At 43.6% G+C, this 11764-nt stretch overlaps 1 protein-coding gene across 1 annotated transcript in view; it reads right to left on the bottom strand.

Annotated features, from left to right (window-relative positions):
- Positions 1-3876: 3876 nt before the first annotated feature.
- Atp6ap2 (ATPase H+ transporting accessory protein 2) overlaps positions 3877-11764 on the bottom strand; it is a 29038-nt gene continuing 21150 nt past the window's right edge. Inside the window, exon 8 of the mRNA XM_021188150.2 lies at positions 3877-4946. Within this exon, the coding sequence (XP_021043809.1) occupies positions 4755-4946 (192 nt within the window). The 3' untranslated portion in view covers positions 3877-4754. The remainder of the gene's footprint in view (positions 4947-11764) is intronic.

Below are 11764 nucleotides of genomic sequence, written 5' to 3'. Positions count from 1 at the left end.
CAGGTTGATCAATGGAATAGATCTGAAGACCCAGAAATAAAACCACACACTTATGGACACTTGATCTTTGACAAAGAAGCCAAAAATATACAATGGCAAAAAAGAAAGCATCTTCAATAAATGGTGTTGGTCTAACTGGCAGTTGGTATGTAGAAAAAATGAAAATAGACCCATATTTGTCACCTTGTACAAAGCTCAAGTCCAAGTGGATCAAGGACCTCAACATAAAACCAGATACACTGAATCTAATAGAGAAAGTGGGAAAGAGCCTTGAACTCATTGGCATGGGGAGGGGACATTATTTCCTAAATAGAACATCAATGGCTCAGGCTCTAAGATCAAGAATTGATAAATGGGACCTCATGAAACTGGAAATTTTCTGTAAGGCAAAGGTCACAGTTAATAGGACAAATCAGCAACCTACAGATTGGGAAGAATCTTCACTAACCCCATATCTGACAGAGGGCTAATATCCAAAATATATAAAGAATTCAAGAAGCTAAGGTCAAAAAACAAAAACACCGAACAACCCAATCAAAAAATGGAATATAGAGCTAAACAGAGAATTCACAACAGAGGAATTTTGATTGGCAGAGAAGCACTTAAATGAATGTTCAAAGTCCCTAGTGATCAGGGAAATGCAAATCAAAATAACCCTGAGATTCCACCTTACACCAATCAGAGGATGTGGAGAAAGAGGAACACTCCTCCATTGCTGGTAGGATTGCAAACAGGTAGAATTACCCTGGAAATCAATCTGGAGGTTCCCCAGAAAACTGGAAATAGATCTACCTGAAGACCCAACTATACTACTCTTGGACATATACCCAAAAGATGCCCCACCACGCCACAAGGACATGTGTTCCACTATGTTCATAGTGGCCTCATCTGTGATAACCATAAGCTGGAAAGAACCCAGACGTCTCACAGCAGAAGAGTGGATACAGAAAATGTGGTTCATTTACACAATGGAATACTACTCAGCTATTTTTTTTTAATGTTTTATTTATTTATTTATTATATGTAAGTACACTGTAGCTGTCTTCAGATGCTCCAGAAGAGGGCATCAGATCTTGTTACAGATGGTTGTGAGCCACCATGTGGTTGCTGGGATTTGAACTCAGGACCTTCGGAAGAGCAGTCGGGTGCTCTTACCCACTGAGCCATCTCACCAGCCCGTACTCAGCTATTAAGAACGAAGATACCATGCGTTTTGCAGGCAAATGGATGGAACTAGAAAATATCATCCTGAGGTAACTCAGTCACAAAAAAACAAAACAAAACAAAAAAAAAAACCACATACATGGCATGTACTCACTAATAAGTGAATATTAGCCAAAAAAAAAAAAAAAAGTAAAGAATGCCTAAGATACAGTCCACAGAACTCAAGATTACCAAGCTGAAGTGCCCAAGTGAGGATGCTTCAATCCCACTTGGGAGGAAGAAGAAAGCAAAGGGAGGGAGGGACCGGGGTGGGGGCAGAGAACAGGACTGAAGCCCTGAAGGCCAGCAGAAAGAATGCAAACAGGCAACCTCAGGAGGTAGGAGGTAGGGGGACCCTCTAGAATGTACCAGAGACCTGGGAGTTGTGAGACCCTCAGGACTCAAAGGGAGGGACCTTAGATGAAAAACCCAACAGTGGGGAGAGGGAACTCGTAGAGCCCACCTCCAGTAGAAAGACAGGGCATCGAGTGGAGGGATGGGGTTGCCATCCCACAGTCAAAACTCTGACCCAGAGTTGTTTCTGTCTGAAAGAACTGCAGGGATAAAAATGGAGAAGAGCCTGAGGGAAAGGCTGTCCACTGACAGGCCCAAATTGGGATCCATCTTAAGGGGAGGCTCCAAGGCCTGACACTATTACTTATGCTATGGTGTGCTTACAGACAGGAGCTGTCCTGTGAGAGACCCGACCAGCAGCTGACTGAGACAGATACTAACATCCAACCAATGGACAGAAGCTGCTGACCCCTATGGTTAAATTAGGGAAAGGCTGGAAGAAGCTGAGGAGGGAGGTGACCCCATAGGAAGACCAGCAGTCTCAACTAACCTGCCCCACACCAAGCTCTCTCAGACACTGAGCCACCAACCAGGCAGCATATACTAGCTGGTCTGAGGCCCCTCACATATATACATATACAACAGAGGACTGCCTGGTCTGGCCTCAGAGAGAAAGGATGCACCTAACCCTCAAGAGACTTGAGGCCACAAGGAGTGGGGAGGCCTGGTGGGGGTGGGGGGTGGAGGTGTTGGAGAGATCCTCTTGGAGACAATGGTGAGGAGGAATGGGATGAGGAACTGTGGGAGGGTGGACTGGGATGGGGGATAATGACTGGAGTGTAAAAAAAATAAAAGTAATTTTTAAAATGCCAGCACTTGGGAGCTAGTGGCAGGAACATCGTGAGTTCAAGGTTAGCCTCTGCTACATAGAACAAGTTTAAAGTCAGCTTGAATGAAGTACATGAGACTGTCTCAAAACAAAAAGGCTCATGAACTGGCCAGGGTGGTAGCACTCACCTGTAATCCCAGCACTCAGGAGGCTACGGCAGGAGGATCATCCCAGATCACATGATCTAGCGTATATTACATCCTGAGACTGTCTCAGAAAAGCAGTTTATGGCTTCTAGTCAATTGAGGGGGGGTGTAAAAGAAAAATACATGGCCAGAGAAAATAAAAATCAATTCTGTTAGCCCTTGGGGGTGGGCCAACAATATTTACCACACACAGAAGCTCAAACATTTTATAAAGGTGGGATACTTCAACACTAGAAGTGACCCAACAGTCTGCCACGAGTCTGCCTTGCTTCTCACACAGTCTCCACACTGTGACATATGTTCCTCAATAAATTAGACTTCATTTCAGAGCAAATGGCCAGCAAAAGGTATAATCATCTGGACAAAACACTTATTTTAATGAATTGCTTTCTACCTAATGTAGACAGAGGGGTGCTGGCAGTGCCATTTATCCTATAAGGATCAGTACTGTCATGAACTCGGTTTTCTTTCTCTAGAATTTAGTTTCATCAGTTTTCAATTCCAAAGCCATTGTTTTAGTTTGTATCTAATCCTAACAGTCTAACTTTCATGGCAAAGTTTATGTCGGATACTTGTGGGGAAAATGGATTCTAAGATCCGTGCTGCTGTCCCCAGATCTGGTCAGATACCCAGGAATCAGAGTGGGAATGGTTTTAGGGCTAAGCAGCTGCATGACTCCCATCCCCGTATACGTGGTGAGAGGTAAGCATGCAGGACATGTGTGTGGCTTTAGGACAGCGTCCACTTTCCATGCAACCATCACCTTCACTAGGGCTTAACTTTGATAAGATGCAAAAAGAAAAAGATTTCCTTCACTGAGTGGAAATTTAACATCTGTCAGAGCAAACTACTGCCCCCTTTCAAAGCTGCCGTGCTCAGTGTTGTCTAGAAATGAGCTGATGAGTGTTTCTGAAGAGGTGGACTCAGCTACAAGCCAACTAGGGGCCGTTTCTGGTGGAAATGGGGTGCCACATAATACAGGCAGGAAATTAAAATTTCAAATACATGTGTTTTAAGAAATAAAACTTTAACCATAATTCCTCACCTTAGAAAGCCCTTTATTTTCTAACCAAGTGTTTGTTCATCTTTTAAAAGGCTACAGGAAAATTTAAACCTTTCCTACACAGTCAAGTGTAAATTTATAATGCACAAGTTCAGTAACAGGAACAGCAATTAAAATACTTTCCTTACACTGGCACAAAGTCTTAGGAGGCAATGAGAATAAGCAAATGTAGGAAAAAGTATGAACTCACCCTTTGTATAATAAAACAGCCAGTCCTGGTGAAATAACACCCTGTTTAATGAGGTTTTTATAATATAAATTCAGATCTGTAGTGCCACAGATTTGGAATCATTATCTTTATTTGTCACTCTATATAGATATTGGTCCATTTGCACATCACCAGTAGCAATCATCCACTTCCACATTATAGTCTACAGATTGAAGCCATACCACACACAAACCAGAGTAACTTCACAGGGGGAAAGTTACAGAAATAAAAATATTTTATATTCATGCTTCAAGATATCCCCCACAGATTTGTTTTTATACACCTAATTACAAGCATCTATATTCCACAAAGCTAGTCTCTTCTGAAATCAACATAGTATTTTTAATATTTTTAATATCTCTACTAAACCACACAGATCACCAAACTTACAGAAGAAATTAAAAACAGCTAGCTTGCTAGTCATATACACGTCCAGAACTAAGCGATTGTAGAAGCATATCCAGTATTTTTGGGCTGCTCTTAGTTAACATATTTCCTCCTGTCTCAGAGATATTTACATCAGATCAAGACATTTATAAATAGTTGATATTGACTAACAGCTGAACTAGGTAGCCTGTGCAAGGAAGTCAAGCATTTGAAAGCTTCTCTAAGAAACCCAGTGCATTCTCCAACGTGAGTAACACGACTATTCTAAGTGGTTTACATTTCTCTCAGTGCATATTTCCACATGTATTAAATGGAATGAAATTACATTATTAAATGGCTATGTCAACAATATTTGAGCACATTGAATCTATATCACAATTCAAATTGTCAACACTATAAATCACTCTAAAGAAACAATAGGCACACACAAAATAGAGAACAAAATCTATGTTTTCTTTTTAATAAATTTAAGGTATACTGTCTACTTTAAACAACACTAAAAGATATACTTTAACAAAACAGCCAATTACCAAACCTGTTGTCTAAGTCTAGCATAAGGAGAATTCAATCCATTCGAATCTTCTGGTTTGTCATCCTATAGATGATGCTATCATATCCAGGATCCATATTCCAAATGTTGTAAGAGGTGATTATCACAGCCAAGGCCAAGCCGATCATAATCCACAGGACCAAGTTGAAAACCACTGAATACTCCAAGTTATACTTATATGCAAGGTTATAGGGACTTTGGGTGTTCTACAAATGAGGAAAGGAAAAAATATAAATAGGAAAGTACTTTAAGACTAAAACATCATTCTGATTAAAGGTCTACGATTTGCTATCTAACAGACACTTACGACTTCCTAAGTGGAGTAATAGCTGCCTATCTACCTGCAGAGGAGCCAGGAACTGGCAGCTTCCTGGAAAAGACACTGGTACCGGCACTAAAAGAAGAAAGTCCAACTTTGTGAGAATTTTCTGTGGCAACCAATGCAATTGAAGGTTTACAGATCCTGTGATCTATAAGCCTAGCCCTGAACAAAACCACCTCTATGTGAACCAAGAGACATGCACAAGACTATCTTTAACACAATGGACAACTGGGGCCTGTTCAGACAGTAGGACACAAAGCAGGAAGATGACTCAGCACCACTGATACTTGTTTGTTTGGGTTTTTCGAGACAGGGTTTCTCTGTGTAGCCCTGGCTGTGCTGGAACTCATTCTGTAGACCAGGCTATAGATCAGGCTTGCCTCTGCCTCCCAAGTGCTGGTTAAAGATGTTCACCACCACTGCCTGGCCTCCAGTGATATATTTTTAAAAATAACACTGAGCAAAGAACATCTACGCATGCATGCAGTGTGGTTTCATTTGTACAAACCTGGGACAAATGGACCACCATTTAAGACTTTATAGGGCCAGCAATAGAGAGGGGAGGGAGGGAGAGAGGGAGAGGGGGGAGGTAGGGAGGAGAGAGAGAGAGAGAGAGAGAGAGAGAGAGAGAGAGAGAGAGAGAAATCGAGAACATGAATAAGAATAAATACACATACAGTCCAATTATAAAGGAAAGAAGGACCGGCTTCCCAGGATACTGGAAACAGCAGGGTAAGGGGATGGCTCAGTGCTAGAGGCTTGCCATCTATGCCTGAATGTCTGGTTTCGTCTCCAGCATCATTTTTTTAGAAAGGGTTAAACACAAGAGAAAAATTGCAAAGGGATAAGGGGACCTGCCACGAACAAGCATTCTCTCCCGATAGAGTATTATATTTACCTTCAATTATATTACAGATTAGCTACTTAGAGTGGAAATGTGTTGTTGTGGCAGCCTTTTCCATGCTGAAGTGGGACACATGTCAGACCTGGGGGGCAGGGACCAATTCCTTGTGTACACTGTCTGAAAAGCTAAATTTATTCTTGGGAAAGATATCATTTGGAACACGTCTGTCATTCACTCTGGCTAGAAAATTTCAAAAGTAGGACGATGGCAGGAGAGGAGGCTAGAACTAGGGAAGCTGTGGAGAATCTCGACTTGAACCTATATGCAGGGAGACACCATTGACTGATTTCAGGCAAAAAGTAAGGGATACAATCAGATTTGCCTTATAAACAAAGGTGGCAGTGGCTATAGCGGTGGTGGCGACGGCGGCCACACCTTTAATTCAAGCACTCAGGAGGCAGAGGCAGGCGGATCAGGGCAGCCTGGTCTACACAGGGAACTCCAGGATAGCCATGGCTACAAAGTGAGACCCTGTCTCAAAACAAAGACAAAGCTAACTGGTGACAATGCGGTGGCCCATGGAAAGGGCCACCTGGAACATAGAAAGACAAGGTAGGAGACATGAGGGCAAGGGGTATCTGGCAGTACTCCTACTGCAAACCAGCACGAGGCACTCTGCATACCCAACTGACAGGTCTTGAAGTTGCTGCTGCTGGTTTAATTTTCCTGTGCTAAGGAACAAATGCAGAGAAATGACAGCCTGTGTATACTTGGCAAGTGCTCCACCTACCCAAAGTCTTTTCTTATTTTATTTTATTTTTTGCTTTATTGGGATGGCTGACTTGCTATTCAGCCTTGCCTAGCCTGCGTTTAACAATCCTCCTGCCTCCACCTCCAGAATTCTGGGATTGCAGATGTGTGCCCTCATGCCTGGCTTAATTCCTTAAACTTTCACCACAGCTTAAAGTAACAGAAGAGACTGATCTCAACTGTGGGCCCACAGCTATGGGTGCCTTCCTGTGGGGAGCTCAAAGCTGACACAAAGGACTTCCATTAAGTCCCTCTTTCTTGGATTTATTTGCTGAATTGGTTCCATTTCATGTGCATTTTGAGTGTATATGTATTGCACAGAATTTTTCAATCTTGACTACATACAGTCTAATCTGAGGCCATCATGTACTCAGAAGACACCGCACAGGGGAGTCTCTTGTCCTCTGTGAAGTGGGCCCTCCTAGGACACAGCTAAGGGTATTGTGAATGTAGGGAGTGATGGCGCTGATGGTAGGTGCCCAAGCACACTAAAATGATATTCCAAGGGATGTTTCAGACCCAAATACATACAATCTTGCTAATCAATTATAAGTCTTATCTGTTATGTGCGTATGTTAGTTATTTGATGTTCTGTTTCTTGGTCAACTGGCCCTGCCCATGTTTTATACATTTTTGAGTTTGTATTTGGAGGCCTACCTGTGGGGGTCTCTCTGCTCTGTGTAGTGACGGCAAGGACTAACAGAGGTTTTACATTTACTTCAGCTCAATACCAGAGAGCTGCCATTGGACTGGGAGCAGGCTTTATGTTAACTTCTCAATCGGAGGCTTCCTAGGCAATATACATTTAACCCTCATATAAATCCATATAAAGAAATCCCTGGGATTAAAAATGTCCCAGGAAATAAGTCCCGCTCCCAGTGCAGAGGCAGAACACTGAGTGTCTTTCTGTTCCCTTTTGCTGGTAGGCAAACAATTCGGTAGTTTGAACATGCTTGGCCTATAGGGAGTGGTACTTGCAGAGGTGTGGTCTTCTAGGAGGAAGTGTGTCACTGAGGGATGGGCTTTGAAGCTCTGCCCAGTGCAGAAGAGTCACTTTTCTCCTGGCTGCAGTCAGCTCAAGATGCAGAACTCACAGCTCCTGCACCATGCCTCCCTGGATGCTGCCATGCTCCCACCTTGATGATAATGGACTGAACCTCTGAACCTGTAAGCCGGCCCCAATTAAATGTTGTCCTTTATAAGAGTTGCCTTGGTCATGTGTCTGTTCACAGCAATAAAACCCTACCTAAGATACTATCACTATTCCCCATTACTGCAGATGCAGCTGTTTCCGCCTCCCTGGCTTTGTACGGAAGTGTTAGTTCCAATCGCACAGAGTCGATGCCTCCTGCCACACCCAACTGGCAGACTGCTAACTACAGACTCCTCCTCTTTACTTTGTAGGACTGCCTTATTTGAGAGCTGAGCTATGCAGTTGAAACTTTATTTTTTATCTAGAACTTCTAGAAGTTTAATAGTGGAAACTAAGGAGCAGAAAGAGAGAAGTCCAGGTCTTAGCTGTGGTTTAGTGTTGCTATGTAGCTGAACCTGGCCTTGAATTGACACCAAACCTTGTGGTAATTTGAATATGCTTGGCCCAGGGAGTAGCAGTATTATTTGGTGTAGCCTTGTTGAAGGAAGTGTGTCACTGTGGGGGTGGGCAATGAGACCCTCCTCCTAACCACATGGGAGCCAGTCTTCTCCTGTCTGCCTTTGGATGAAGACATAGAACTCTCAGCTCCTCCAGCCTCACATCGGCCTAGACGCTGCCAGGTTCCTGCCTTGATGATAATGAGCTGAACCTGTAAGCCAGCCCCAATTAAATGTTGTCCTCTATAAGAATTTCCTTGGTCATGGTGTCTGTTCACAGCAGTAGAACCCTAACTAAGACAGAAGTTGGTACCAGGTACTCGGGTATTGCTGTGATAGGCCTGACCATGAATTTGTTTGGAAGAATGTGGATTTGAGGACTTTGGGTTTGGAAAGCAGTGGGATGCTTTAAATGAGGCTTAATGGGTCATCCTAGTAGGAATATGGAAGATTTTGTTAGTGAGAGTGATTTGAACTGTGGAAGCCTGGCTCTAGAGGTTTCAGAGGAAAAGAATTTTAATATGTGGCCAAGGGACAGTTCTTGTGATACTTTGGTAAAGAATGTGGCTGCTTTTTGCCCTTTTCTGAAAAGGCTGAGGTTAAGGTAAAGAGATTTATAGTAATTGCATTGACAAAGGAAGTCTCAAAAGAAGACCAGAGACTTTGTTCTCTGCTTAAGTCTCCTGAAGAGCACTTCAAACAAGCATTGCAAGCTGAGAAAGGAAACATAAAATTTATGGTTCAAGTAATAATGGGGCACCAGGAAGTGAAATGGACCTGAATCCTTTGTTCCAGGAGATAAACAGATTAAGGGAGTGGTGGCTTTGTGGCAAGATCCCATCCAGCTAAGCTTAGGTCCCAGTGTGGTAGTAGAAGCCTTTAATCTTTGGAGATAAAGGCAAGCTGATCTCTGAGTTCAAGGCCACCCTGGTACAGAGCAAATTCTAGGCAAAGAAAAGCTTAAATCTAGGCATGGTAGTACATGCCTTTAATCCCAGCATTCAGAATACAAAAGCCAGATCTTTAAATTCAAGGTCAATCTACAGAGCAAGTTCTAGGACAGCCAAATTTAGGCAATAAGGGAATTGGAAAGCAGAAAGCTGGTAATAGAATAAGGAGGGGCCATGTTCCAGTCCCAGCAAGCAGCAGAACTCAGCAACTTTGGCCATGTGGTTCTGGCCTTAGAGTCAAGAACAGAAGGGACTACTGGGACAATTGATGCTTGTCTTAGTTAGGGTTTTACTGCTGTGAACAGACACCATGACCAAGGAAACTCTTATCAGGACATTTAATTGGGTCTGGCTTACAGGTTCAGAGGTTCAGTCCATTATCATCAAGGTGGGGACATGGCAACATCCAGACCGGCATGGTGCAGGAGGAGCTGAGGGTTCTACATCTTCATCTGAAGGCTGTTAGCAGAATACTGACTTCAAGACAGCTAGGATGAGGGCCTTAAAGCCCACACCCACAGAGACACACCTACTCCAACAGGGCCATGCCTTCTAATAGTGCCACCCCCTGGACTGAGTATATACAAACAATGTTGGTTAGCAAGGCCCCCACAGACTTATGTGTTTGAACCAGCCTACGGGTGGAGGGAGGGTGGCAGGGAATGGAATATGGTAGTTTGAATATGCTTGGACTAGGGAGTAGCACTATTAAGAGGTGTGGACTTACTGAAGTAGGTGTGGCATTGTTGGAGGAAGTGTGTCACTGTGGGGATGGGCAATGAGACTCTCCTAACCGCATGGGAGTCAGTCTTCTCCTGTCTGCCTTTGGATAAAGACAGAACTCTCAGCTCGTCCTGCACCATGCCTGCCTGGATGCTGCCATGGTTCCCACCTTGATGGTAATGGGTTGAACCTCTGAACCTAAGCCAGCCCCAATTAAATGTTGTCCTTATAAGAGTTGCCTTGGTCATGATGTCTGTTCACAGCAACGGAAATCCTAAGACAATCCTCCTGCCTCAGCTTTCTGAGTGTTTGAATTCTAGGTATGAGTCTCACTGAAATGCAGTCTTAAGCAGATACTCTTCCATCTCAGTTGGATCTGGAAGGCAACAACAATATCTAGCCAGTCACCTCTAGACTGTCTTAAACCAGTACTGGCTACACACAGCTATACTCTCACACTAATCCTTTAGACTGAGCATGGAGGACCTTGTAAATGGGTCCAGAGGTGCTGGCAGGTACACAAACTACTGTATATCTGATGGCAGTAGGTAGTGTGGCCAACCATAAGTCATTTTTGTTTTTCTTAGACAAAGCCTCATGTAACCCAGCTCAGGTTAGCTATGAACCCATCCTGTAGGTGAGGATAGCCTCTAAGTCCTCAATCTTCCTGCTTTTGGCCTCCCAGATGCTGGGATTACAGGTGTGAACTGTCAGGCCAGTCTAGTAACAGCTGCAGCACTTTCCCTTCATGGTCAAATGTGCTGAGGCTTTGTGTGTGAGACCATGCGCCCTGACACACATTTTACCATGGGCAGCAAGCTTCTCTCTGACCTCTATGTCAGTGGGTCTCAACCTTCCTAATGCTGCAACCTTTCATACAGTTCCTTGTGTTGTGAGAGTACTGGGATTTTGCTCCTGCTATGAAGTAGAATTCAGATACCTATATTTTTCGATGGTCTCAGGCCACCCTGTGAAAGGATCATTCAACAGCCAAAGAGGTCATGACCCACAGGCTGAGAACTACTGGCTGCTCTTCGTGCTTTCAGTCCGAGCAAGATCAATCCTGACATAGACTAAATGAAAATTAGAGAGAGGTGTATGCACAGGATCCCAGAAACTGAGGAACTGGGTCACAGAAATAATGTTGTCTCTAGAAAAGCAGAATCTAGAGGCTGAGACAGGCACACCCTCCCCCTCTTTAACTTCTTAACAGTAAGGAAGTTCTTAACTTCCTTAACAGTAACTATCTTAAACGCACTAAAAGCTTTTCTTTCCCTTGCAGCTGAACAGTTTCTGGGTTTTTCTTCTGTAGGGGGTTACTGAGTCAGGGTCTCATACAGGCCAGGCTGACCTCAAAGTTATTATGTAGTCAAGCATAATCTTCAATTCCTGGGCTTTCTTTCTTTACCTCCCAAATGCTAGGATTACAGGTCTACACCATCACCCTCAGCTTCAAGATGTCAAATTTCTTAGTTACATTTTATTTATTTTGTGTGTATATGTATGCAAGTGTGTGGGTCTGGAGGTCAGAGGACAGCGTTCAAGAGTCCCTTTGTCCCCTTCTACCATGTGGGCCCTGAGAATCAAACCCAGATTGCCAGGCTTATAGCCAGTATCTTTACTCACTGAGCCATTTTGCTAGCAGCCCAGGCTTTTCTTCTTTAAAGTAAGCAAACTTCACTAGGTGTGGTGGTGCACGCCTTTAATCCCAGCACTTGGGAGGCAGAGGCAGGCGGATTTCTGAGTTTGAGGCCAGCCTGGTCTACAAAGTGAGTTCCAGGACAG

This window comes from Mus pahari, chromosome X (genome assembly GCF_900095145.1).
Source record: "Mus pahari chromosome X, PAHARI_EIJ_v1.1, whole genome shotgun sequence".
Lineage (NCBI taxonomy): Eukaryota > Metazoa > Chordata > Mammalia > Rodentia > Muridae > Mus > Mus pahari.
The sequence above is the reverse complement of the archived record's forward strand: the minus strand, read 5'-3'. Positions and strand labels throughout refer to the sequence as shown.